At 42.6% G+C, this 25,596-nt stretch overlaps 2 protein-coding genes across 5 annotated transcripts; both read left to right on the forward strand.

Moving 5' to 3' along the window:
- Positions 1-1,139: 1,139 nt before the first annotated feature.
- cidec (cell death inducing DFFA like effector c) lies at positions 1,140-7,025 on the forward strand. 2 transcript variants are annotated; one of them, XM_037102221.1, is made up of 7 exons: positions 1,142-1,275; positions 3,050-3,240; positions 3,411-3,479; positions 3,581-3,725; positions 4,010-4,159; positions 4,889-5,079; positions 5,903-7,025. In XM_037102221.1, the coding sequence occupies exons 3-7, from the start codon at positions 3,427-3,429 to the stop codon at positions 6,081-6,083; spliced, it is 720 nt and encodes a 239-aa protein (XP_036958116.1). In that variant the 5' UTR covers positions 1,142-1,275; positions 3,050-3,240; positions 3,411-3,426; the 3' UTR covers positions 6,084-7,025. The 2 variants fall into 2 exon arrangements, with proteins under 2 accessions (XP_036958115.1, XP_036958116.1); XM_037102220.1 differs by lacking the exon at positions 3,050-3,240 and having other exon boundaries at positions 1,140-1,275.
- Positions 7,026-7,815: 790 nt separating this feature from the next.
- Positions 7,816-25,414, forward strand: LOC119020425 (G-protein coupled receptor 22-like). Of its 3 annotated transcripts, none has more exons than XM_037099707.1 (3): positions 18,714-18,752; positions 19,220-19,318; positions 21,966-25,414. In XM_037099707.1, exon 3 carries the CDS (start codon positions 22,077-22,079, stop codon positions 23,628-23,630), a length of 1,554 nt encoding a protein of 517 aa, XP_036955602.1. In that variant the 5' UTR covers positions 18,714-18,752; positions 19,220-19,318; positions 21,966-22,076; the 3' UTR covers positions 23,631-25,414. The 3 variants fall into 3 exon arrangements, with proteins under 3 accessions (XP_036955599.1, XP_036955602.1, XP_036955601.1); XM_037099706.1 differs by having other exon boundaries at positions 18,738-18,913; XM_037099704.1 differs by lacking the exons at positions 18,714-18,752; positions 19,220-19,318 and adding an exon at positions 7,816-8,430.
- Positions 25,415-25,596: the final 182 nt, after the last annotated feature.

A 25,596-nucleotide genomic window follows, 5' to 3' on the forward strand; every position in this document is an offset into this window, starting at 1 on the left:
GAACCATACAGGGAATCATGCAGTATACTCAAAATACAGCAGTAAAGCCTTGTTTCCCCACAGTACAACTGTGTATAGTCTGGGGAAGTATAGAGAAGAAATGTTGTTTAAACAAAAAAATTAACAAAACTCCAGTCATCATCATTAGGCAGTTATCACAATAAAAATCTAACTGGAGGCTACTCTGTTTTATGTAATGAGCGCAGTCCTCTGAGAACAGTCTGTATTCAGCCTTTTCAGATTGGGTTTAAAGTGGTCTCACAGATTTGCCTTGACAAGTGGACTTCTGCTACAGTTGCTATATTACAAGAAATAAACTTGGACCCAAGAAGTTTCCACTGCCGATGGTGTTCGGTTACTCAAGTACTGTGGCCTACTTAAAGGAGACCTATTAGGCTTTTTTTGTCTTTTTTTTTTCCCCTTTAGTGTTTCATATATGTTCTTGGGAATGTAAAATGTCTCAAAAGTCCACACCAACAGAAGCTCCTCTGTCCTATAGAAAACACCGCTCCTGAAACACATGGTCAGTAGTCCCGCCTGGATATTCAGGAAGAGAGGCCTTAAAGAAAGGGAGCTAAAACAGATCATTTCAAACGGAGGGGGAATACAGTGCTGCTGCACTGGACAGTATGAGAAAAAGTGATGTGTTTTTTCTTAAGCACTAAAGCATGCGCACTTATTCTCGTAGCAACACATAATAATACTATGAACTTGAAAATTAACACAAAATGTCTGCTTACACTGTCAACATAAACAATGTTAGAGGTTTTTATATGTTTTGATTAATAATAAAGTGTTAAATCTGTTACATTTGCCCCTGGTCTCCGGGATGGTTAAAGTAGCCTACATTTTGTTGCCAACAGTCTGATACCTCATTACTTTTATTTAGCCAGTACATTTTTAAATACGGGACTGTTGAGGATGTACAGGGCATTGAAACAGACCAGGTGTTTCCAACTTGCTTTAACCTGGAGCACTTCGTCGTTTGTCCACACGATGTCGCCATTGTTTATCTTCCACCCGCACACTGCAGAATACAGCTCTTCAATAATAGCAACAGTTTGACGAAAAACTCCCTTCATATCGTCATATATATCCTGTATGGACACTTCTTCACCGGGCACCCTGTTTGTTCACAGGCTTCAGAGCGAGCGCTCAGACCGAGAGACAGGAGTCAAAATGGCGCCGGCTTGTTAATCAGTCTGCTCCAGGTGTTGTTAATTAGTGCAGTGAAGGCGCATGTGGAGGCTCTTCACAACAGACCCACGGGGAAAAGTAAGTCAGTACTTTATTGATGTCTTGTTCGACTTTTGTCACACTGTAATTTTTTTATTTATTTATTTTTTGCTTAATGTAGTTTATTTTGTAAAATACTAAACAGGCTGGCGCACTAGTGAAACCATTGCATTTCTATTAACTTACCACTAAATTAGCACTTTGCTACGTGGATATTGTACGCTCTATGTGCTGACGTTGACCAGTCTTATCCATTTTCTGTATAAAGCCTGCTTGGACAATTAGTGTTTTTCCACTAAACAACCTCAGTCCCTCCATATCTAAACTCACAGTGAATGTTATTCTTGTTCATTTCAGACATTAAAGTCATCTTTTTCAAATCAACACATACTGATTAAACTGGAGCACCTTCGAGTCTTTAGGGATTTTATTATAATAAATCTAAATTCTGTATAATTGTTACCTTAGAAAGCAAGACAAACATTTATCCTCACCTTCCTTGAGATGATTTTTCTCACACAACTTCAGACCTCATCTTAAAATCCCCCATTTTTATTCAGACACACTATTTGTTTCCTTTTCTACTTTACAGAATGTCTGTGCCATTTAAGCAGTCTGACACTGAACATGAATAAAGGATTACAGCATGACAGTAGGCAAACAGTATGCTTAGCCATGATGTCAGGGCTGTGTGTGTGTGTGTGTGTGTGTGTGTGTGTGTGTGTGTGTGTGTGTGTGTGTTTCACCCCAGCTTCCTCTGTTTTAGGAGGCTGCAGAGTGTGAATGATGTGCTGCGCAGCTGTGTGTAAGCTGTCAGACACAGAATGGCTGAAATACAGCCACTGGCAATGGCATATGAATTGTGTGAGAGAACAGTGCATGTTTTGAATTCTCTGGCATTTCATCTTGATTAAAGTTTAGGAGCTGTACAGTATCTCTTTGTTGTACAGCAGGTGTGAGTGTTAGTGAGGTCACTTCTGATCCACAGAGTCAGAGAAACAAACATTAAGACGTCTTACTTACAGATTTAATATTGCACCTAGCTGAGATCTCTGTCGCACCATTTCCATTTTGTCTCCTTGGTTTTATCTGTTGTACCTGGTGTACACAGGTGACCTCAGACTACCTGTAGCTTTTGTTGTGAAACATGACGTGATAACACAAGGAGGCCTGGACACTCCTTGTCTGCATCAGCTGACCCCAGTGTGTAAGATAACATGTGGTGTGAACATTGAACCATGACTTCATTTGGGAAATTTACAATAAATGTACTTCAGGTCACTGTCACGTATTGTCCTCGACCTCTGACGGAGACGGGGGGGGAAAAAAAAAAAAGTTTTTCTCTATTATTATTTTTTTTTTTTTTTTGAATCATTAACTCCACAACTCCTTTTTGACTGCATTAAAAGGAAAAATTGTGGCAGCTAGTCAGTCTCGTCTATCTGGTGTGAAATCAGAAGAGACATTAAGAGCCAACCTTATACTTTAAAATCCTTGCACAATAATGTATTTTGTAATCCACATAACACACTGACAGCGTGTTTTATTGGGACTGTTTCTTCAATAGGATGTAGTTCTGATGAAAGCTGTCCACAGAAGCTGGTATTGCAACACTTTGACAAATTAAACCAAAGCTATTGCATGCCTACATAACAGGTGGATGAGAACATGTGTTTTAGCTATGTGGGTGAACTGACGCTTTAGTTTAAGTTGTATATGAACTTGAATCTTGGGGCTCTCACAAGGGAGGGTCAGAGGGAGTGTTCATAGGGAGTTACTCAATAAAGCTGACAGCTTGCAACTGGCTCAACAGTCACCAGCACAAAGTTCAGAGACCAAGTGATGCAAGAAAAAGCAACAAGAGAAAAGACCACACCATAGCAGAAAGGTTCAGTGGTGAAAATAGAATAAGGAGCCGCGGATCAGGAACACACATCCACTGGAGGCATTTTCTACGTACGCAGTCGGACCAACAGAGGGTGAAGTGTCACCCTTTTCTATAACGTAAGATTATTTATGTCTCACATTTATGTGTGTGTTTTATCAGGAAATTATTGTGAAATGAGTGTAGTTTTAAAGGAGAACAAGGGTTGTTCTACACATTCAATTTAGTTATGATGTTCACTAGGAGGCCTGGATACTATGAGTAATATTACTTTTGGCTTTTATTCCAGGTGGAGGTGATCTCAGATGGATTACGCGATGAAGTCCCTCAGCCTATTGACACCGTCTTCCCTCTCCAAGTAAGAGGACTGTTCCGTGAGGTGGATGTGATAATCAGCACTGTCAGCTGTTAGTTGATTAGACAGGATGATGTTATAAACTCTTAAATATCTTTTCTCAGGTGTGTAACCTCAGCCAGCGCCTCAGTGACCCAGCAGCTTCTGTCTGGTCGGGCTCCACGACCTAGACCCTTCAGGGTCATGAACGCTGACCGCAGTGTGAAGAAGGGCATCATGGCAGAGACGCTCCAAGACCTGATGAACAAGGTAAAAGGGGGGATATTTTGTGGACTACTTAACTTAACCCAACTTTTTATTAGTATGGGGGTAAGAAGATATTGACTAAACTGTCATTTTTGGGTCAACTGTTCCTTTCAGACTAAAACAATAGTGTGGCAGGATCCTGGTGTGTATCAGTCTGGCCTGTGACTTAGTTATTGCTTCTCCATCTGCGAGGCTCAAGCATGATTTAAACTCGTGTTGGTAAAAGTTGGAAGACTGAGGTGTATCTTAATTGTTTTTTAATGAGTAATGTGTATTTGGTTTCTCAGGTCAGTGACTCGTTGAGTGTACCGTGTGTCAGCGTCCTGGTGCTGGATGAAGACGGCACAGGAGTGGACACAGAGGAGTTCTTCCAGACACTGCCTGAAAATGCTGTTCTCATGGTCCTAGAGAAGGCCCAGAAATGGACCCCACATCCTGTAAGTGATTGTTGTTGTTGTTGTTATTATTATTATTATTATTATTATTATTATTATTATTATATACCTTTTTCAAATCTACCACTAGGTGACAGTGTTGATCAGCTGCTTCTGCTTTAAAATCACACACTGATGCTGAACACATTGATCTTTTACTTGTATTCATTGTTTGTTATCCCAGTTGATTCTTTGATGTAGTGACTGAGCAGACAGGGTAATATCTGTTTCTCTAATGTGGCAACCATGAAAATGGATGGAGCTTGGGTCTGTAGAGTGAGGAATAATACACTGACTGTTGAGTGATCCTTCAAATTGAATAGTGGATTGATATGATTATCATTGTGCAGAGGCAGAACACGGGGCGAACACCAGAGATTAGTTTCTTCCTTCATCATTTCTTCCTACAAATCAGGGGCTGGGTTTGAATATTAATCAGACCCAGAGGTATCATCAAATTTGAATTGCGTTCACCCAAAAGGTATTAATTTCCATAGAAACTGATGCATGCACTGATTTGCACCCCCCTCCTCCACCATAAATGTTTATTGAAGGGACCTCACACTGACCTTGTTTCATTGTCATGACCATTGCTTCAGTCTGTAACCTCTCTAGTGTGCTGGTGGCGCTGGGTGCTGCCATATGACCCAGATTGCTCACTGCAATCGCACCAGTGAAATGTGTCTGGACCCTTTTGACCCGACTTATGTTCCTCTTCATGTCGCCTAACAGAACAGCCCCTCCAGAGATCAGCTCAGCGAATACAGGCCGCGACAACGGACAGATGTGGCCAAGCTGACTTTAGACCTCTACAAGAATAGTCCCAAGGATTTCATCGGCTGCCTGAATGTGAAGGCGACCCTGTACGGTGCTTATTCTGTGTCCTATGACCTGCGCTGTTACGCTGCCAAAAATATGCTGAAGTGAGTGAAAGAGTCTGCCAAACCTGAAAGCTTCTGATATTTGTGTGCTTTTGTGTTTGATCTATTACATAATGTATTTTCTTCATGTCAAAACATGGCTCTGGTGACTTTAAAAGAAGCACTGTTTGCATTTTTTTTAAAAAAAAGGTGTTCAATCCAGTTGAGAGATGAAAATTTCTAATCCAAGTGGATAATTTTTTTTGTGATCTGGCCAGCGACTAATTGTTTTATGATTCAATTACTACTTCAGCTGCTTTTTAAACATGTTAATACCAGTTACAGTAGCCTGCACACAGCCCCCAACATGTAATTTCTATATTCATATTTCACTGTGTATACCCATGTGGGTGGCAGAGTTGAAATGGTCAGATTGCAGAAGAACAAAGGCTAGATTTTACCCAGATTAATTCTGGGAGGAGTTATGTCATCGCTGCTGAGATCTACTGGTTTTCAGCTTCGGCACGAAGCTTCAGTTGGAGAGGATAAAAATTTGCAGACTCGCACAATTATGAGGCTTTTGAGCTCACATTTCACTATGAGAGGTTTGTTTCTAAGATGTATGTTTTATGAGATGCAGTTAATGTGAGAAACACTCATCTGAGGTTGTGAATATTTCCCGTCAGTCATTTTCTCGTCATCCTACACTGGTCTGTCACGCTTGTCTATTTCATTTTCTGTGACAATTACTCAGGAATTGACACGTCTTTTTTTTTTCCTGATACTATTCCCATGCATATTTATTTCCAAAGTTTCTCAAATTCTGTGTTTTTATGTGTCTGTTTAAGTTGCCTTCTCACTTTCTCTCTCTGCGTTGTGCTTCCAGAGAGGCTCTGCGATGGACCGTCTTCTCCATGCAGGCCACAGGCCACATCCTGCTGGGCTCCTCCTGCTACATTGAGCAGCTGCTGGAGGAGGAGGAGAGAGCAGAGAAGAGCCTGACGCTGCCACAGGAGAGCAGGATCAGGCAGCTGCAGAGCATGCTGCTGGGCAAGATATCCTATTGATGATGGACTAAAGGCTCACGATGGAAGAGCAAAAACACACACAGAAGAAACAGGAGGTATCTGCCTGTTCATGTCACAGTGTGCTGTGCAGACATTTCAGACAGTCTCTTCTCATAGTCACTTATAGTCTTGCTCTGTTACATTTCTTTGCTCCATTTGTAAGCGGACACCAAAAGTTATTCCTCAGAAAGCACTTTCACTCCTGTGTAACTTTTTCCTATGATGATGAATAAATAAAGCTAACAATTTTTTTATTTTCCCATTCTTGAAATATGAATGCCCAGTCCTTTTTGGAATCAGGGCTGTATGTCTTTGTACAGTAGTAGTCGAGATGTGGGTTTAGTTATATCAGGGGTGGGAGGAGGCTGGTTCCTGGTCTAGTCAGTGTAATTGGCAACAGGTCCAGCTGTCTCTCCCACGCTTCCTTAATTGTCCCCTGGCCTGCGCTGCCCTGTCAGCTGCAGCCTGCCTCTGCCTTACAAAACCAGAGGAAGGGAATGAAGGAAGAGCAGGCAGCTGCCGGGAGGCGAGGGGACGGAAACAAACCATTATACTGAGAGAGATGAAGGCTTCAGCTTCTGGCAGAAGTGCCACTTTTGCCATCTTGTCTTGGAAGGTGGCATAAAAAAAACTGCAGACAGATTGGAACCAAATTGGCTGTCTGATAAATGGTGAAGGAGATAAATGGCTGAGGTACAGACTTGCTGGGTGAAGAGTAGACTTTGGTTCACTCTCCTGAGGTATCCTCAACTAGTTTCTGCTCTCGCTTCTCCTTCTACAGAAAATAATGACGAGAAGAAATAGAAATGATTGTCCGAGGTCATTTTTTGATTCACTCCATGTTTACACGAAATACAATACTCACACAAAACTAATCTGTTTGTTTGCAAATGTATTTAGGGATATGGGTGTTGTCTAAATGTAATAAATGTTTACCACATTTTCCTATTGTTCTGTGTTGGCATCTAATCAGTTAAATCACATCTTATATGGATGCATGAACTCCAGTTGAACACCCACGTGCAAACACGACATAGAAAGTGAACACTGGTCATGTGCCATTTCTTTGTCTGCACTGAAATGAGTCATGAGGCGCAGGCTGACAATCTCATGTTTTAATCTACATTTGTTGTTCACAGTATTCCTAAATGACTTTTCAAGAGTATTCAAATGTAGAAATATAATTGTCTACATTTGTTTCTACTCGTTGTCAATCTGTTTAACAGGTTTGTTTGGTGAGTGGTTTCATTTTTCTTTCCCATCACAGAGGGTGTACAGATGCTTCAGCTGAAAATATCCAATCAATGGCTGCTTTTGTCTCATTTAACCTAGGGGTATGAACTCAAAATTATAGTTTTTCTGTAGGCTATATTATACTATAAAAAGGCACAACCTCTGATGTAATATAGAAAAAAAGGGTCACCATACTACTTAAAAAACATAACCAAAACATAGCTGGAAAACAACTTGTAATCATGATGATGAAGAAATTGAGGAAAACTCAAAATATTCATTTTTATTCTTATAAGTGTACTCTGCCGAAGTGATGTTGCACTTATAGTGATGCAGGGTGTTGTTTTTGGTGTTTTGAAACGCTCAAAATTGGTGCAGCAGCATCAGAGCTGTTGTCTCTTTAACTCATACATAATTCCTCTTTGTTTAAACCTAGGGCCTACATTTCCCACAATGCAACTGAACCACAGACAGTTTGGTCAGAAAGTGTTATGCTAAGTAGTGGCTAATGTGTAGCCTCAAACAGATGAGGAGTGGGCAACAGGGGTCTTGTAAGCTCACTTCATCTCTCTCGACTCACACTTGAGCGGCAGCTGATGCTGACTCAAGTGACATCACACGAGGCAGTTCATTAGATTTTGCACATCTCCTCCTGGAGCCACAGGAGGCTGTATTCAGCTTCTTTCATTATCAGTGGTGCTCACCAATTAAGTCATTTGAATATGAATGTAACCCCTTAAGACAAATAGACAGCAGCTTTAAAAGTGAACGTCAGAGACAGAGACCACATCACATGCGGTCTGGAGTCTGAAACGCTTTGATGTGAGTGACCTTGATAGCAGACCTGGCGCCTCCCTCCTCCTCCAGTCAGCACCTTGAAGTCATCCAGCAGGAGCCTGAGGAGCTCTGGAAACGGGCAGTGCAGCCGTGCGTCCGTCCGTCCATCCATCTCTCCATCGGTCCGTCCCTCAGAGCTGTGTCGTGTTCAGTGGCCCCTGGTGGAGCTGCTGCAGCTGAGCATGTGCTCGGCTCCTCCACAGGACAGAAGGGACGCTTCCCACCAGCACACAGGTTGTGGACATGGAGCTCTGAGCGCGCGGCTCCGACACAAGAGGTAAGCGTGTAGTTTTGTTCATGACAGCACGTGTGTACCAAGCTGTGACTGTTATGTTGTTGTTGTGTGTGTGTGTGCAGCCGTTTATCTGATGGACAGTTTGGTGTGTAATTGCGCAGCAGCTTGGCGAGCAGCGGCACGCAGATGTCCTCCACCGGTCCAGTCCAACAATAACTTCAGCTGGCAATTAAAATAAGACAGTTCTTTAATTTTCTGCAATATGCATGTGGACTTTTTGCGCGCCCCTTAAACTTTGGAAATGGTAAAAAATAAACTTTTACGCAGCTTATTAGTGTGGATATTTAACAAAATCTTTAAAATAAATAAACGGAAACACTGTTTTGATCATGCATATTATATCCCACTGTATGCGTTCATTTGATGCGAGGATTGCTATGAAATAATTGCACTGGCTTCGTTCCGTGCAGAGCATGGCGCACCGCCCCGTGCTGTTTGGAAGTATTGATTTAGCAGAGGAACCTGGGTTTTATTAGAAACAGCGGGCTGCATGTGGGAGTAGGTGCTTGACACAGTTACGGGCTCCGAGGCAGTGTGTTTCTCCCACGCTCCTGAGGGAGTCCTCACTGCAGTCCGCTGGAAACATCTCAGCCCGCATCAAAGCGCGCTTGTCTGTTTGGATGCTGTGTGTGTTTGCGATGTTTCTGTTTGTTTGTTTTGCGTTTGTGTTTGATTGCGTGTGCCAACAGCCAAGGGGCCAAACATGCCTTAGAATATCTTTAAAATGCATAAATCCTCTCGTGCTCTGTTCTCTCTGCCCGCCAGGCTCCATTAGTTGCTGGATTATGATTGTGTGTCTTCTTCCACAACAGTTTAAGTGAGAAGTAAACAAAATACTTCAACTTCAGCTGAGCGTTAAAGACATAAATCTTGAATTAAAGGGCAGAATGAGCTACATTTGGGACTTTTTATTGGTCTGTTAATCAACTAGCTAATTGTTTTATGCACATTCACACCTTAATATGAGAGTTTTGTAAGTTTAGTTTGTAAAGCAAGGGGTGGTTTAAATATTCATTTTATGCAAGAAAAGAAATATTTGGTTTTAGTCTCTCAGCTGTGATTATTTACTTATTTATGAAGCAATTTAATTTCCTTTTTTTTTTTTTTTTCCTGTTTTGGACTATTGCTTGGCAGAAACACAGCATTTAGCCATCATTCATGTTTTAGACCAAGTGATTCACCTTGAATGTAATTGGCAGATGAATCAATAGATTGATAGACAGGCGTGTTTGGCCACTCACATGACGGGGCGATGTGCTGCTCGACATCTCAGAACAATCTGCGCTAACAGAATCAAACACCTCAGACTTAGGGTGTCGTGCTATCTGCATCCTGTGGCACGCCAGTCCTCTCTCAACTCTTCATCACGAGCAACAGTGGGGTTTTTTTTTCGTGTTGAAGTCAAGCAGAGCTGTAATGTCATCGTGACCATGTACAGCACAGAGCACAGCACAGATGAGAGGACCATATGGTGCAACATAAACAAGTAAAAGGGCAAAATCTGAAGACGACTAACACTATTCTAAACCAAAGCACCAATACCATACGCCATAAATAAAACACCGTCATACCATATGTACTTCCCACTACTGCTGTTATATAGTAGATTGTGAAAAAACTGTGCTGTTGCTATGAGTAAAGATGGAGAACAAGACAGCTAGAAAGAGAGATGAGAAGAGAGACTGCACAGAGGGACAAGTAAAGACTGTAAAAGTGAAACTAAATGCAGTAAGACACAGCAGGCGAGATGAGGAGCAGCGGAGAAGGGAGGGCTTGGTTTGCGAGAGTGTGGAGGTGGAGGAGAGCAAAGAGAAAGTCTTGATGAAAGCGTTCGGGTCTGAGCTGTGTCTCCGCCGCGCCGTCCCCGTGTTCTGCTGTGGACGGCTTTGATTGTGAACATGAAGGGGAGGGGAGAACCAAATGCTGCTGGACACATGAAGACAGGAAGTGTGCGTGTGTGTGTGTGTGTGTGTGTGTGTGTGTGTGTTAAACATCATCACACCCTTTCTGTCTAGCTCACACACACACACCCACACACACACACACTGATGTGTTGTGTTCTAATTGCCTCCGTCTGAAGTTAAATAACCTCATCTTTTCTCACCAAGCGGTGTTCTGTTTTGCGTCCGTCGTCTGTCAATTGCAACACACGCCTTCTCTCTTGACTCTGTTTCTTCTTTTCTCCCTCTTTTCTTACCCAAGCTTGGGTTTTACCGATGCCTGGCTATTTCAGGTCCACATTTTTGCTTGGTGCTAAATAATTCAGGTAACAGGACAACACAAAGGCCCCGAGTGAGAGGCTGGATGCTGCGTTTAAACCTGACTTGCCCGTCTAACGTTGGAGAGTCTGTACTCTGATCACTGAGTGAAACGGCAATAGGGGCACTAACAGTGTGTGCATGCTATCTCTCTCGTTTCTCCTCGGCCGTCGTTTAAAGATATACATACATTAAAGATGAGTCTCTTGAAGAGTTTTTGCTTCATTTTACGCGCCCTCATACTTTCCTTTAAAGCACTCTCTGTATTTCTCCATATTTCACGCCGCCCTGCTCACTTCTCCGAGCTGCCCCTCAACTCCATTATGAAATGAGCCGAAATATTTATGACTTTTGCAGAAGTGATAATCAGATTTCTGAACAGAACGCATGCATGCAGCTTTAACAAAAGCCACAGTTGAGGGCTGTAAAAGCCGTAGACAGAGGGTCAATAAACCAATCAGTCAGAGAGACCCCTGACCCTGCTTGTGACCTCACTGTGTTAATACAGCCGTGACGGATGAGACAGTGTATGGGTGTATTATGTTCTGTATGTCTTTGTGTAGATCATATGACATACACTGTGAAGTGTGCAAAGTTTTGAATATTTCGGAGGCCATAAGCAATCAAAGGCTAGCTAAAAAAGGGAATTCTCCTCACTTGCGGGAAGGAAGCAGACTTTGATGATACTACAGCTATTGTGCAAATGCATATTAATACTTTTGAAAAGAGGGCAATGATGTTTTGGACGTATTAATGGGCAATCTAAGCTTCCAAGTGCTAGATGGGCACATTTCAACATTTAAGATGTTGATACACAACCTTTTTTTCTACAAAATTCATACATGTCTGTTAAAAACCAGTGGTAATTCAAGACCTCTGTACTTTTATAGCACATTTGGAGGAGGACCCACCTTGTGTCTTCATATTTCACTCATGAAGTGGAGGCATGCAAGCTGTGATATGTCTCCTTCACTCAGAAAGCAGAAGCCTTTTTCCCTCTATAGACAGGCAGAGTCCCCCATCTTCATCTGGACCACCATGACACCTTAAATACATGTGCATGTGCCCATTTGAATTGTGCCATGATTCACACAAGATGTTTGTCAATTCAAAAGACACATTTCAACTCAGATCCTTAGAAATAGTATTCAGCAAAGCAGCATGGTCTTCACCCTGGATGGAGTTTGACCACAAAAGTTTTTTTTAAAAAACAAAAAAACAAAAAAACAAGCCATGCAGTTTGTACTAGGAAGGATATACAATTAGGTGTGTGAAATTATGTGTCACTGTTTTTGTCATATTGGCAGTTTATAATTATTGATTTATATTCAGAATGTCCATAATACTTTAGGCAACATGATGATACTGATCTTGAAAAGTGGTCAACATAATGTCAATGTAGCAGTTGTCTCCACATCTAAAGGTCAAAGTCAGGCCCCAGAGAGCTGTCGTGTTAAAGGCAGACAAACAGCTGGAAGTCAGATTCAGGAGAGAAAGCCGTGTTCAATTTGTGTTTTCAATTGCAGTCAGAGAAAATAATCCCTTACATGTGCAGTCCTGTAATGTACTCCTGGGCTGCCTCGGATGAGATGTTCATCCTTTTTGTATTCATCCACAGATACAAGACCACTTAGACTCAGCAGGTGTCCCGTTGTATAACTGTGCGTGTGTGTTTGTGTAGCAATATTAATGTGTGTGCCTTGCTCTCCTAGGCCGACTGTGCCGGGGATGAGCAGTGGCCTGCAAGTATTTTGCTCTGACATGACATTTTGTCTCCATCATGGTGCAGTGACTGAGAGAGAACTCAAATCACAGCTTGATGTCTCAGTGGGTAGTCTTTTTTCCCCCAAAAAAAACATTGTGGGGACATCGTTGTGAGAGGTGATTGAAGCTTCCGTTTTGGCACAAAAGAGTGAATGATCAGATTCTTTGGAGGCAAGACACTTAAGCTAGATCTTTTTTCGAATTCTCCTATTGTACAGACTACAAAAAAAAACCCTTGAAGTATCCATAGTGACATTACAATCTCTTTACATACAGTATATATTAGAATAAAAATATGGTCATTAAATACCCGCCCTGTTCATCGCTTCTTTCTGTCCTGCCACCACAGCTAATGGCAAAAACTAAGTGTCAGTACTTCATGCTTCTTCCGCTTGAGCTCATGCTCTGATTAGATTTTCAGGCACCTTAGTGCATAACTTTGCATCTTAATGAAAAACTGATGTACTTCTAACCGCCATAACCTTGTGATGCTATAACATATGGAGGTCATGTCAAAAACCATGTGTTGTGTGTAGAGAAAAATGTGGATATGCTCGCTGATAAACACATGGTAATAATACTGTAATGGATTTGTTATTGACAGTGGAAGTTTTTAGTTAACATCCTGCACTCCTGATGAATGGCGATATAGATTCAAACAACGGAAAGTGCAAATAAAAGTGTATTTTGAAAGCATAATTATCTAAACCTTACTTTACTTGCTGCCTTGCTAACAGTGGTTGGACAGCTACTGGATTAATAGGCATTACATTTGGTACAGGTATTCTTATCCCCTTAAGGATGAATTGGAACCTTGACAGTCTACCTGACAAAACCACTGAGATTTTCATCAGGATCAGCTGTACTTTAGTGCTCACAAGCAAATGTTAGCCTGCTATCATGCTAAATCAAGATAGTGAAAAATGCATCCCCCTTGTTAATCACCCATCTCTGCTCTCCATCCCCTGAGAGCAGAGAGAGTCATTTCACGTCGCCGATCCCCAGACTGGACTAAGTTAACATCGTTCTGGTTCCCTTTAGCAAAAGGCCTATTTTTGGATTGGATTTCGGATTATTGCCAAAAATAAACTCTGTAGACAACACAGGTTTATGGTGCCTAACATTTTGTTCAGGAAGATAATCTTTCCAGATGAACACCGCTTTTGTGATTTTGAAGCATAAAGGAAATCATCAGAAGTCGACGTAGTAACGTTGAACTGGACTGTGGTTGTGTGACTTGGACACCGGACAACCGGCACTTAACATCTTAATACACCATCCTACACACACTTTACTATAAATTGATCAATCTATAAGTTGTTAAGTCACAGTTAGAATTGTGTGCAAGTCCACCTGTAAAGACAGCCAAGTGAAATTCAAACGTGGGGTATTTACTGATGTTTTTTCTGTTGTCGAGCAAAATATGAAAATCTTATAAGCTTGTGTTAACCACTTCAGACTTTTAATTGAAAACCCATTAAAAAACTCACTGACTTCAAGACGAGAGAACCACAGTTCAAAGAGGGGGGTTTTGTTGAATTTGTTAGTCTAGTCTGTTGTACTCATTGCTCCTCTATCTGACTGAAATTTGTGTAAATTATAATCTACAGCCATGACCATGGTTTTGAAATATCAGTAGTGTAACTGTGCATTAATAAATCCATGGTGCTGTCCATGGTGCTGAGGCAGCAGGCAGATTTGTTATTGCACATTCCTCTCTCTGTCCCTCCCTTCTGTCAGTTTTGTCTTGGATCTATAATATCATCCAAACCATACACTATAAATACTCAATTCTATGCTATAATGTGTCCTATATACTCTTTGGGGTGATGTCACCATCATGATCAAGGTGACAGGAAGCAATGTGTCGGCTCAGAGGAGCAAGAGGATCATAGAGACACACTTGCGGCCGGTATCCCTCGGACATTTCCATGATCATTCAGTAGTTTCTGCATTGCTGACATGACTACAGATGTAGTTTTTTTTTCTGTAGGGTTACATCAGTGTTAGGGTTATGTCCATGCTGCTGTTCAAAATGAACAAATCACACACTGGTCATGATCATTTTTATCTGGTGTTGATACAATGTGGTTTCCCACAGTATCCCCCATAAAAACTGTACATTAAAATGTATTTCCCTCTCACTATTCAACATTCTTGTCTTCCCACCATGTGTCATTTTGACAACCTGTTACATCAGCTTGTCTCACAGGAGTAGCGATATTATCTTCTCCGCCATTCATCTTTTTAATCTTTGTGCTGCTGCTTCTGGGAAATGCTGATGTGACCATAGCTGTTCAATTATACATGCTATACAGTCTCTTGTCACATATTTTCTGGCTTCCTACACCAGAGGGGAAAAGGTTGTGGAGCATCACTCGGCTCTGTGTGCGTGGAAAGTGGTAGCTCTGGATGTGCTGTACCAGACTGTGAATTAACCTCCCTGCTGAGGCTTTGATGCGCCGTTAAAGTGAAAAATTATCCATTATATCATCAGATCATTGTCTGGTGTTCAGCAGTTGTTGTTATGAAGTGTTGTAATTAATGTTTCTATTGCACTTTTCATCAACCTGCATTGATTTCTTATGTTTGAACGAACAGTTCTTTACCCTCCAGGGACCAGGTCTGCATTGTTGCATTCAAGTCTGACTGTTTGGAGTTAGGGTTAGCAAATTTTGAACTTGGTGTTCCACTTTCTAAAGGATTTCTCTGTCTGTTGTTGTTGAACAAGGATAGATACTGAAAATTATTGCTTTCCTATAAAAAACCTGATGTATGATAATTAGCTTCACTGAACCTTGATTATCCTGAAGAAAATTGGCATTCAACAAGATCACAAAGCAACAAAATCCATGGCAGAGGAAATAACCTTTTAAACGTTGTAAATCTTTACATATAAATAGAGCTAAATGAGATTAAACAAAACACTCCTCTCAGCTGAATGAAAAACAAAGGATTAAGATTCGGACCTGGATGTGATGTCAGGTGCAGTGCAGAATCAAATAAATGCATTTGAATACTGTGCATGGGCATGTGTACATTTTTGCATTTTTGTAGTGAGAATTTCAGGCAGCGACTATAAGTCTATATGAACATGACGAAGAATAACAACAGTTTGTCTCTCTGCAGTCAACATGAAGCCGGAGCCGGCAGCCTGTTAGCAAGGGTGTCACTCCGTATTGAAAAGCGGTTGGGACATGAGGGCTTTTCAAACCGTCTTCAAAATTTGAAGCAATGTAATGAGACCTCCACACAGTAATTCATTCATTTGACACAATTAAACTCAAATACCACGTCTGTCAATCTCCTCCACTCGCGGCTGCCACAGCGTCATGAATCCGGGAAGTACAGTAGCCAGCAATGCATTTTTTAGAAGGTGCAGTTATAACTTACAGCGACCCCAAAGTGCATGATGTACAACAGGACCACGGGAGGAAAAATGAGAAACTGCTTTAGTATGCAGCAGTTTACAGCAAGTCACTGTCTTTTAATGTGCCATAAAACCCATCAAATATGAAACAGTGATCTTGATATGTTTGTAAACCTTAGGCTGTTCTAGTTAACCAGCTAGTTAAACAGTCAACCTTATTACTAATTTCTGATTTAACAGTTTTAGAACAGATTTTAACTGTTTTCCTTTACTTGTTGTATGCTGTTGTTCAGTCGTAGTTAATAGTCTACCTTAAATGTGAGGTCCCAAGTTAAAATTGCGCACAGTTTGGCATCACACTCTGCAGCAGCCAATTTCAACAGCAGGGGCTGATTGAGAGCAACTTGTTCTGATTTGCTAGGTAACATTTCGTGGCGCACGCTATTCTGAGACATTCTTAACAAATTCTGCTTTTAAAATGAAATGGAGACAAATTTAGGCATTTCAAAACGTGTCCCTGCCCCCAGCGTAAATGACACCAATGCCTGTTTGCTTCCCTTAGCATAAGGACTAGAAGCAGGGTGAAACAATTAGCTGCACAGCTAACTAATTACTGCGTTATATTGTATTTGTGTAATCCATACAAAACCCCCAAAGTGTCAGACTGGCTGTTGTCACCTGTTTCCAGTCTTTATGCTAACCTGCTGCTTGCCGGAACTTCATGTAGACTACACACGAGAGTGCGGACGATCCTCTCATCTATCAAATAAATCCAATAAGCGTATTTATTACAAACTATTTATTTAGCTTCAGGCTAGCAGGGAACGGGACATTCCAGTCAGACCTGGGTGTCAACAGGTACAGTGCACAAAGGTTCTCACTGTCAACACCTGATACTTTGTTCTCTCTAAAAATGTGTTCTTGCACTCACATTCGACCTCATTACATTGTCGGAGGCTAAAAGGAGAAGGTGTTGCTGAGATAGTGTTCCTGGAGATTAAATGCATCACCTTGATGTGACTTCTACCCTGGTCCTCTGGATGTCAGGGTCTAAGTGAGATTATTGCCTTCAGCAAAGCTAGGAAATGGTCACACACATCGTCACTTGGAGCACTCCCTGGTGAGCGCCTTCTGCTCGCAGGCGACTTAATTAGGAAGCCACCTTTACCACCTTTAAGAAATGCACCTGGCTTCACACTTGCCTGCCTCTGACTCACAGCTAGTTATCAGGAGCGGGGCTGCTGCCTTCTGACAGGGTTTTATCTGGATTCAGAAATGAACAGTGCCTCACAAAGTCTAACCCAGAGGTCACTTGGATTCCGGCTGTTCAAAGAGCGAGAAAATTCTTAACAACCATCCTGTGGATAAAGAAGTGGTTGAGCGTGACACACCGTGGGTCAAATCAGGTTCATATTGATTGTTTTTCATACTTCTGCTTCACATGAATGCCCTTTGCAACTCAGTCTTATAATTTAAAGTACAGAAAACCAGTGTTACTACATTGTTTGACACAGAAAGTCTCCCTTAGTGTGTTAAAATCACACAAAACCTTGCTTAAATTAGAGCACACAAAGCTCGCACTGCCAAACCATTAGTCCCTATATTACGGGAAAAAAACGTATATAATATCATAGAGCTCCATTCTCCATAGGATGCCGGGCAAAAGCCAGATTGCTATTCTGCTATGATTTCAAGATTGCCGATATCTGTTCACCTAACCTGCGTGCTCATCATGCAGCTTTTCACACAGGCAATCATGAGCTGAGTCTTTCGGGACTGAAGAGGTCTTTTGGGAACTGGTGGAAACCAGGAAACCAGCGGCAGTTCGGGGGAAGCTGATGTAAGGCTGATGTTAAGAAAAAAAAAAAAAATCTGCCACCTCTGCTCCCTGGGACATCTTGTTTACCAGTGCCGCTGGCTCGCCTGTCTTTTCTACTTCCTTCCCGCGTCATTTCTGTAATCTGTCTCAGCTCTCTAGGAGGCGTTTGGCATGTCCTACTTTCAGGTGCACCTTAATAAACAAGAATCCATACTTCTCCACATTTCCATTTCTCCCCAGATTCCATCCAAACTCCCCCTCTTCACCCCCTTATCTTCACTCTCTCCCATTTCCAGCCTTTGGTGCCAATCAGACAGTCTGCTCACGATCGGACCAGCTGGAAACCTCCAACGCGAGTCTAGCAAAGTGGCTGCAGGGCTGCGCTCATGCACACTGTCAGTTCTTCGCTGGCCTTTTTTTCCCCGACTCCCTTACGTTCCCCAGTGTCTCCTCAAGTCAGCACGAGGCGGCTCCTACAGATTTAAACTATATCTGCCAACTGCTTTCTCTCTAACTTAGGCATTTCTGCAGAAACTTAACTTGCCTCTTGCTTCCACAAAGTCTGTAATTTGCTTATGTTACTGGGAATAGTTTAAAGAAGAGTGCTGTCAGTCTCCAGGGACTTCTGTTTCCTCCCACATCCTGTTGTTGACATGCCCGGGGAGAGCAGGAACGCATGCAAGTCAACAAACACGCAGACGCTGTGGTGTGGATGGTTATTAGAGGCAACATTCAATATACCAGCAGCAGAAGGTTTTATTGTTGCACTTTGCTGTTGACATTTTGACTCACAACAGCAGACCAGCGACAGTGCAGCGCTACGTTGTGCTTTTATCCTCTCCTGTGGGAATGCGACATGTTTCAAGCTCTCCGTTCCGCAGTCGAGAGATGTTTCAACTCTGCTACTCTACCTCCTCACTGTCACTAGCGTGGTGTCACCAAAGAGCCCAGTGACGCACACTTCAATACTATGGCACCTGTGTCCTCATTAATCTAGACTCTTGTAGTGTGGTTGCCGTAGCAACAGTAACAAGGAGAAAATGACTCCATCACTCAAATGGATGTCTCGTTGCCAGAGTTGAGTTGTGCGGAGGTTGGGAGCTGATTTGTTGTGCTGTTTTCCGTTTTTTTCCGTGTGTTTTTTTTCCGCCGTCACGTGTTTCCAGCGCCATGCTGATGCTGAGATTTTCGACCTCTTGATGAATTTCGGAGTAGAGAAGCAGTGATTCTAATTGTTCCATTGATTTCCCGCAGGTGCAATAGGCAGCCATTTTCCAATCAATGACGAGCGACTGTGTAATAGACAGTGCCTTTAATCTCGAAGTTGTCGATACGACAGTGAGCCACTGTCTGAGTGCATACAAGTACCCACACGCTACGTCACACTGATACTACAGAAAACTGTAACGAAAGTCCTCAGTGACCTGCGAGCTACAGCAATGAATAACAGCAGATAACACTGTTCAGATCCAGATATTGAAGTGGAGTCAATACTTGTAAATTGGACAGAGTGAGGGTTTTTTTGTCTTCCATGTAATGCCTTTCGTGGTGTTGTTGCAGAGGGAGTTAAAGGCAACTCAAAACAATGGATTGGATCATCATCATCCTCCTCTCTAAGTTCCTTCTGCAGCACAGATTAAGACTGGACAGAGACTAGATGTAAGTAATTGTCTTCTGATGCTGTTGACATTATCATCAGTATCGCACATCAGTATTTGTTCTAAATACAACTAGTCTGACTCACCGGATGTACACTGAGAGTATGCGCCTGCCACCGGCAACCTATTTCAGGCGACATTCTCCTCCCCTTCAGCTATCTGCATGTTACCATTTTCAGTATCCAGGTGGATACATGAAAGAAGCAACAACAACCTACACTCTAGTGGTGGGCGATATGACCTAAAATTTCACTGTGTTTATTTTGTATTTTTGCAGCGACAAGTCACACTATTACAAAAATAAAAGGGATACTCCACTCAAATATGATTCTAGCTTTTTTTTTGTTCACTCTATTGGCAGTGTGTCTTTACAAACAACAACAAAAAAAAACATTCAGTGTCTTGAAATTGGAATACAAATGAGGTATGAGGTATGAAGAGGGGTAGCCTGCCAGATAATGTGATTCATTCTCACAGTTAGTCAAGCAGTAGAATTAGGCATCTCAACAGCATTAATGTGGAGAAAACCCAAATACAACACAGCAGCGACAGACACACACACACACACACACTGTTGAGGATCAGGGAGCAGGCGGAGCTTTCCTGTAATGTTAGCAACGGAGCCAGCTGAGCTTTTGTTGCAGTATTGAGTTAGACAAAAAGCAATGTGACAAAACAGTTGCCCACATCTAACCTACTACTGTAGTAACTTCATCTGCGTCAACAAAGGCTGAGTACTAAATAATTGTGCTACAATAGACATGAGTCACTGAAGAGCAAGGATGTGCAAAAGTTAAGCTCAACAGATTAATATGCAAAATAAAAAGTAAGCTGAAGCCTTGGCAAAACTAACAAGTTTAAGTTTTAACTTAGAAATTATCTTTTCTCAAGCTGAGTTTTGAAGCGCATTCTGTTATTTACATTGAGAAAGTTAATCCACTGGATCTTCACTTCACTTCACTGGATCTTGCAGACAACAACGGGAAAGTCTTCCACATATTTGTGATACTAAATCGCTGTTAGCACAGAAAACAGTAATTACTGGATGTAACTTTAGTTCTATGATTATGTGCTTTGACCACTAGCTGCATGTTTTTGCAGCAACAATAAAGCACGTTGTTTTGAACCCACTAAAACAATCATAGCATCGTTGACTCTGTTGCAAAACGCATGTTGTGACCAAGCATGACAGCTGCAATGGTGACCAAACTGTAAACCACCCACCCTTACTACACACTGATAATAACAAGTTGCTTGAACCTGGTTGCTAATAGAACAAAGAATGATAAAGCTAGCAGCTTTTACCTTTTCTTTACAGAGATTTTGCCATTTTAATGCCAGTGCTCACCCCCTACACTATTTTGCAAGGACATCATTGCTGCATGGTGTCCTTTGCACTGCCAGAGCTGATTGTGATTGCTTTAAATAAATACAAAAAATCCAGAGATGAAAGTTATGTTTCGTTATGTTTATGTGTAACATATAAAGCTAGAAGCAAGAACGTGATTAGCTTAGCAGTTTTTAGTTAGCTTAACTCTTACAAACTTAAAAAAAATATATGCCTGCAACACCTCTAAACATCACTCTACAACATTGTATGTTATTTGTTTTATCTGGACACAACTGGAAATATTAAAATAACAAGTTGTGCTTTAACAGGGAGTTTAAAGTGAATGTTGTTAAAGTGGCATTGCTGATGACCAGTCACCAGCAAGACCAGCATATGTTGTGTTTTGGTGCTGGTCCCCAGCAGGCCATTTCTCTCTGCTAGGCTAGGCTAACACCTCCTGACTCCAACTGTAAGCAATCACCTCCAAGCAATTCTTTGAATGTACTTCTGTAAAACAAATACGTGTTTTTTTTCTTTTTTTCTTTTTTTGTAGGTTTAACTGTAGATAACATTGCAATTTAATCATACAAATCTCCCCTAAATCCTCTTTGAGATTGTTTTTTACTTTTGGTTCATTCTGCAGCTATTCCTTGGGGTCCTTTCACAGAACATTTGAATGAAAAAAACTCTTCTGATGTGAAGTGAATTAACTGCAGTCATCATCAGTTTGGCTTTAAGCATCCACCACTTATGGTCCTTTGGCAGTTGAAGTATTATAAATAAATCATGTGGTCTGCTACAGCTGGCAGAGCAGAGATCATAACCAATTGTGTGTAAGTTGCTGAATGTGTTGTTTTCACTGATCCAATGAGAGGGCAGTTGATTACCTGCAGGTCTGATTACTTTGCTCCATTCAATTTGCTCATTCCCCTGAGCTGCAGAGCACATTAGTGATTGCCTGTTGTGATGGCCTGTGGTTCTGACAGCTTGTGCGCAGGTCTCAGACCGTGGCTGAGCCAAAATCGTAATCAGAGACACTGAAAGGAGACAGATTGGACACTGGATTGATGCATTATGCAGCACCTGTTCAATCTGCAGACACTGGGGGTTTTTATATGCATATTTTATAACGACAGACGTACGGACCGACAGACGGACCGACTGAGGGACAGATAGATGGATAGATTTGGGTAATGATCACTGTATTATGACAACTTATGTTGACATGTCTGACATGAGGTGAGAGAGAAAATGTGTTTTGATTCCCTCCTCCATACTTCATTTCTCATCCTTCTGGATTGTCTTCTTGTCTCCCCAGCGCTGTCACCAAGCTGTTATTCATCCCTGCATCATGGAGGATCAGCCTGGTGCATCATGGGAGCTCCTCAACAGTGTGACAGACACAATATATGAGGGCTGAGAGGCGGTCATGGAGTCTGACAGCTACACCTCGGGCCCAGCCACCACTGACTGGGCTGGGATGGTGGCAGGCCTGGAGGGAACGGGAGTCCTTGAGGAGCAGGAAGGAGGGGGCTCGTCCAACAGCCCTGCGTCGTGGTTAATGCCGTACTCGCTGGGCTTCCAGGTGCCGCTCACCGCCTTCCTTATGCTGGAGCTGGTGTTGGGTTTCAGCAGCAACCTGACGGTACTGGTGCTCTACTGCTCTCAATCCAATTTAGTGGACTCGGTGAGCAATATGGTGACTGTCAATCTGCATGTGCTGGATGTGGCGGTGTGCGTGCTGTGTCTGCCCCTCACTCTGGTGGTCGTTCTGCTGCCTCCAGGACCAAACCTGGCCCTGCTCTGCTGCTTCCACGAGGCCTGCGTCACCTTCGCCAGCATAGCCACAGCCATCAACATCCTGGTTATCAGCATGGACCGATATGACATCTCAGTACGGCCGGCCAACAGGATGCTGACGACACGCAGAGCAGCGCTGCTCCTGGCTGCTGTCTGGGTCACCTCGGTGGCTGTGTTTTTCATCCCATTCTTGGAGGAGCAGTGGTCCAGTGGGGATGGAGCAGAGGTGAGAGGACAGGGGACACCCTTGTCCTTGTCCTCACGTGGCATTAGTGCCACTGTGGTGCCAGCGTGGCGCAACCAGACGCTGCTGTGTATTGGTGGGCAGGGCTTCCACATAGGCCAAAGTATGTATTACCATCTTATCCTGCAGGTGCCCATCTTCTTTGTCACCGTGGCTGTCATGCTGTTTACCTACTCCAGAATACTGAGGGCTTTAAACATCCGCATTGGCTCCCACATGAAGAAGAGCCAGCGGTTCAAGGGTCCCTCTTGCGGGGGGCGCCACAAGAAACAGAAAAAAAAGAAGGCGGGGGTCAGAATGAATGACAGTGCAGAAGGAGGAGGGGGAGGGGAACAGTGCACCACGGATGGCACAAAACAGCACAGCCACCCACCCCTCATCCCCTCCCCTACCCCCACACCCACAGCTACCTCCCCCCCAGCCCTATCCTCTTCGGCCCCCCTCGTCATGCCTGACACGGGTGCTGCCACCCACATGCCCCCCACCATGGGTGTCCAGGCCTCTGTGTCGGCCATCATTGCCCTGAGGCGGGCAGTGCGGCGACACAGGGATCGACGTGAGCGACAAAGGCGGGTGTTCAGGATGTCCCTCATCATTATCACCACCTTCCTGGGCTGTTGGGCTCCCCTCTCTGTGACCAATGTGCTAATCCTTGGCATCGGCCCCAGTGACACCTTGGTCAGCGTACGCCTATGGTTCTTAGCCCTGGCCTACGGCACCACCGTCTCTCACCCACTGCTCTACGCCTTCACCCGACAGAAGCTACGCCGTGCCCTCCGTGCCAAGGTTAAGAAGAGGGTAGTGTCCCTGCTCCAGGTAGACCCTTCTCCAGGGGGCACTGTCATACACAACTCCTGGGTGGAGAACAGAAAAACCAGTCGGCAGGTGCGGCTGGAAGCGAGCGAAGGTACTGACCGCTGCCTGGCAGAGGTCCTGTGAGACTGACACACAAGGGCCCACATTGTATAATTAAAACCCAGAATACAGTCACAGGTGTGTTCCATTATAAAACTCGTTGGCGCGTGAAGCCAGTGTAAGAGATGTGAAAAACACATTTCCACCCCTGGGAGATGTTTTAATGTAACCACCAGCAGCAAGCCCATGTGAAACACGGCGAACATTCACCTCAGGCAGCAGTGGGAGCAGGGGGCTGTTGTCTCTGGTTGTGGTGCGCACAGCCTCTGCAGCTGAAGGAAATCATACAACAACTAACACATACTTGTATATAATTTGCATCTTCACTCTGTGAAATAGTGAAGTCTGTTTACATGTGGAGTTGTATGATATGGCGTTATATAGCGATGTTTACCTAATGGCTCCAAAGAATGTGTGTAGACCGAAGATCTTCAGATCTCCCACCCACTCTAATGCTCCAAGGCAGCTTTAAAGAAACGTCGATACACTTTGTCAAAAAGCTCCTTGAATGTATTTAATTTTGGTCTCTGCCTTCATTCTGCTCTGAATGTTTAGCTGGATGGGATGTTGTGTATTCTGAACTAAACACAGAATATGCACGTCATATGGTGATGACATGTAAATGTGTCAGGGTTGAGGAGGGGAAGTCCACAGAGACAAGGCAAGGAACAAGTCAGAGGGCAATTAAAGGCTAGTGTGAAATATTAAATCCAGTTTTGCTTGAGCTTGAGTAGTTTTTAAACGGTCAATGTTTCAGTGTTTATACAAAATCTTGCTGACCTCCCTCATATAAATGAAACACATTTTCTAATAATATCCAGTAATATCCCATCAATGTTTTGCATATATTGCAGGGAGGGAAGGGAAGCACATTGTTCAAAGTAGCCCAGTAGTTTGACATTTTGAGAAATAGGCTAATATGCTGTGTGACAAAATTAGATTAAAAAGATTGATAATATCTACTGTTTAAATATGAAGCTACAGCTAGCAGCTGGTTAGCTTAACTGAGGATAAACCCTGTCCAAAAATAACCACTCAATTTTACACATTTTTACAGATTAAAAAACACAATATATAACATTTTACCTTAAGAATGAGCAGGGCTAGCTGTACCCCAATTCTTTATGCTGAGCTAAGCCATCTAGCTGCTGACTTTAACATCATTTTTAGCTACCATACCGGCATAGGAGTGCCATTCTCATCTTGATTTACAGTATATCCGCTTTAGGAACTGCATGTCCTTTTGCTTCAGGTGCCAACTCTCTCCCTCACTAGATGTTATACATTAGTTACTGATGCATTTTTGGCAGCTCTTACAAGTCCAGTGTAAGAAAGCGCCATAGCAAGCTAACTTTAGCATGTGGCTCGCTATGTCGCTAATGTTTTATCTTTCATTTGGTAAACTATCATGACAAGTCAAGTATTTTAACAGAGTAACGGATGAAAAAGTGCTGAGATAACTATGGATGCACTGAAAAGTTGACACTCAGAAAACAAAAGAACATGCAGCTTGTAAAAGGGGGTTATGTGTCAAATTACATTGTGCAGGTGGAGAATTAAACTTTTTGATCAAACTCTTAGCAAGAAAGCAAGTAGGTATTGTTCTGGAATGCTTAACTGACCCATAAACAATGAAAAATAAATCTATTCTATGATTTATTAAATTGATTCAATGTTAACATAATTATGGGTAAAATCAGCTGTCTTTGTTGAAGTAGCTAGCTGGAAGCAAAAGCTGGAAGGATAACCTTTCGGTATAATGCAGTCCAATGTGACACCAAAGACAACAATCTAAAAAAAAAAAAAAACCAACAAAAGAGCTCAATTTATACCCCTCCAACACAATCTCAACAAAAACTCACAGCCTCATGACAAATCAAAGTCATTGCAGGCCTATACTTTAGAATACGTTATATTTAAGGTGTCCCTGTGGTTCAATTTATGGTTGTTGGCATGCAGTTATCTTTTGAAATAACTTCCATGTACATGC

The sequence above is a fragment of the Acanthopagrus latus genome, chromosome 6 (assembly GCF_904848185.1).
Source record: "Acanthopagrus latus isolate v.2019 chromosome 6, fAcaLat1.1, whole genome shotgun sequence".
NCBI classification, from domain to species: domain Eukaryota; kingdom Metazoa; phylum Chordata; class Actinopteri; order Spariformes; family Sparidae; genus Acanthopagrus; species Acanthopagrus latus.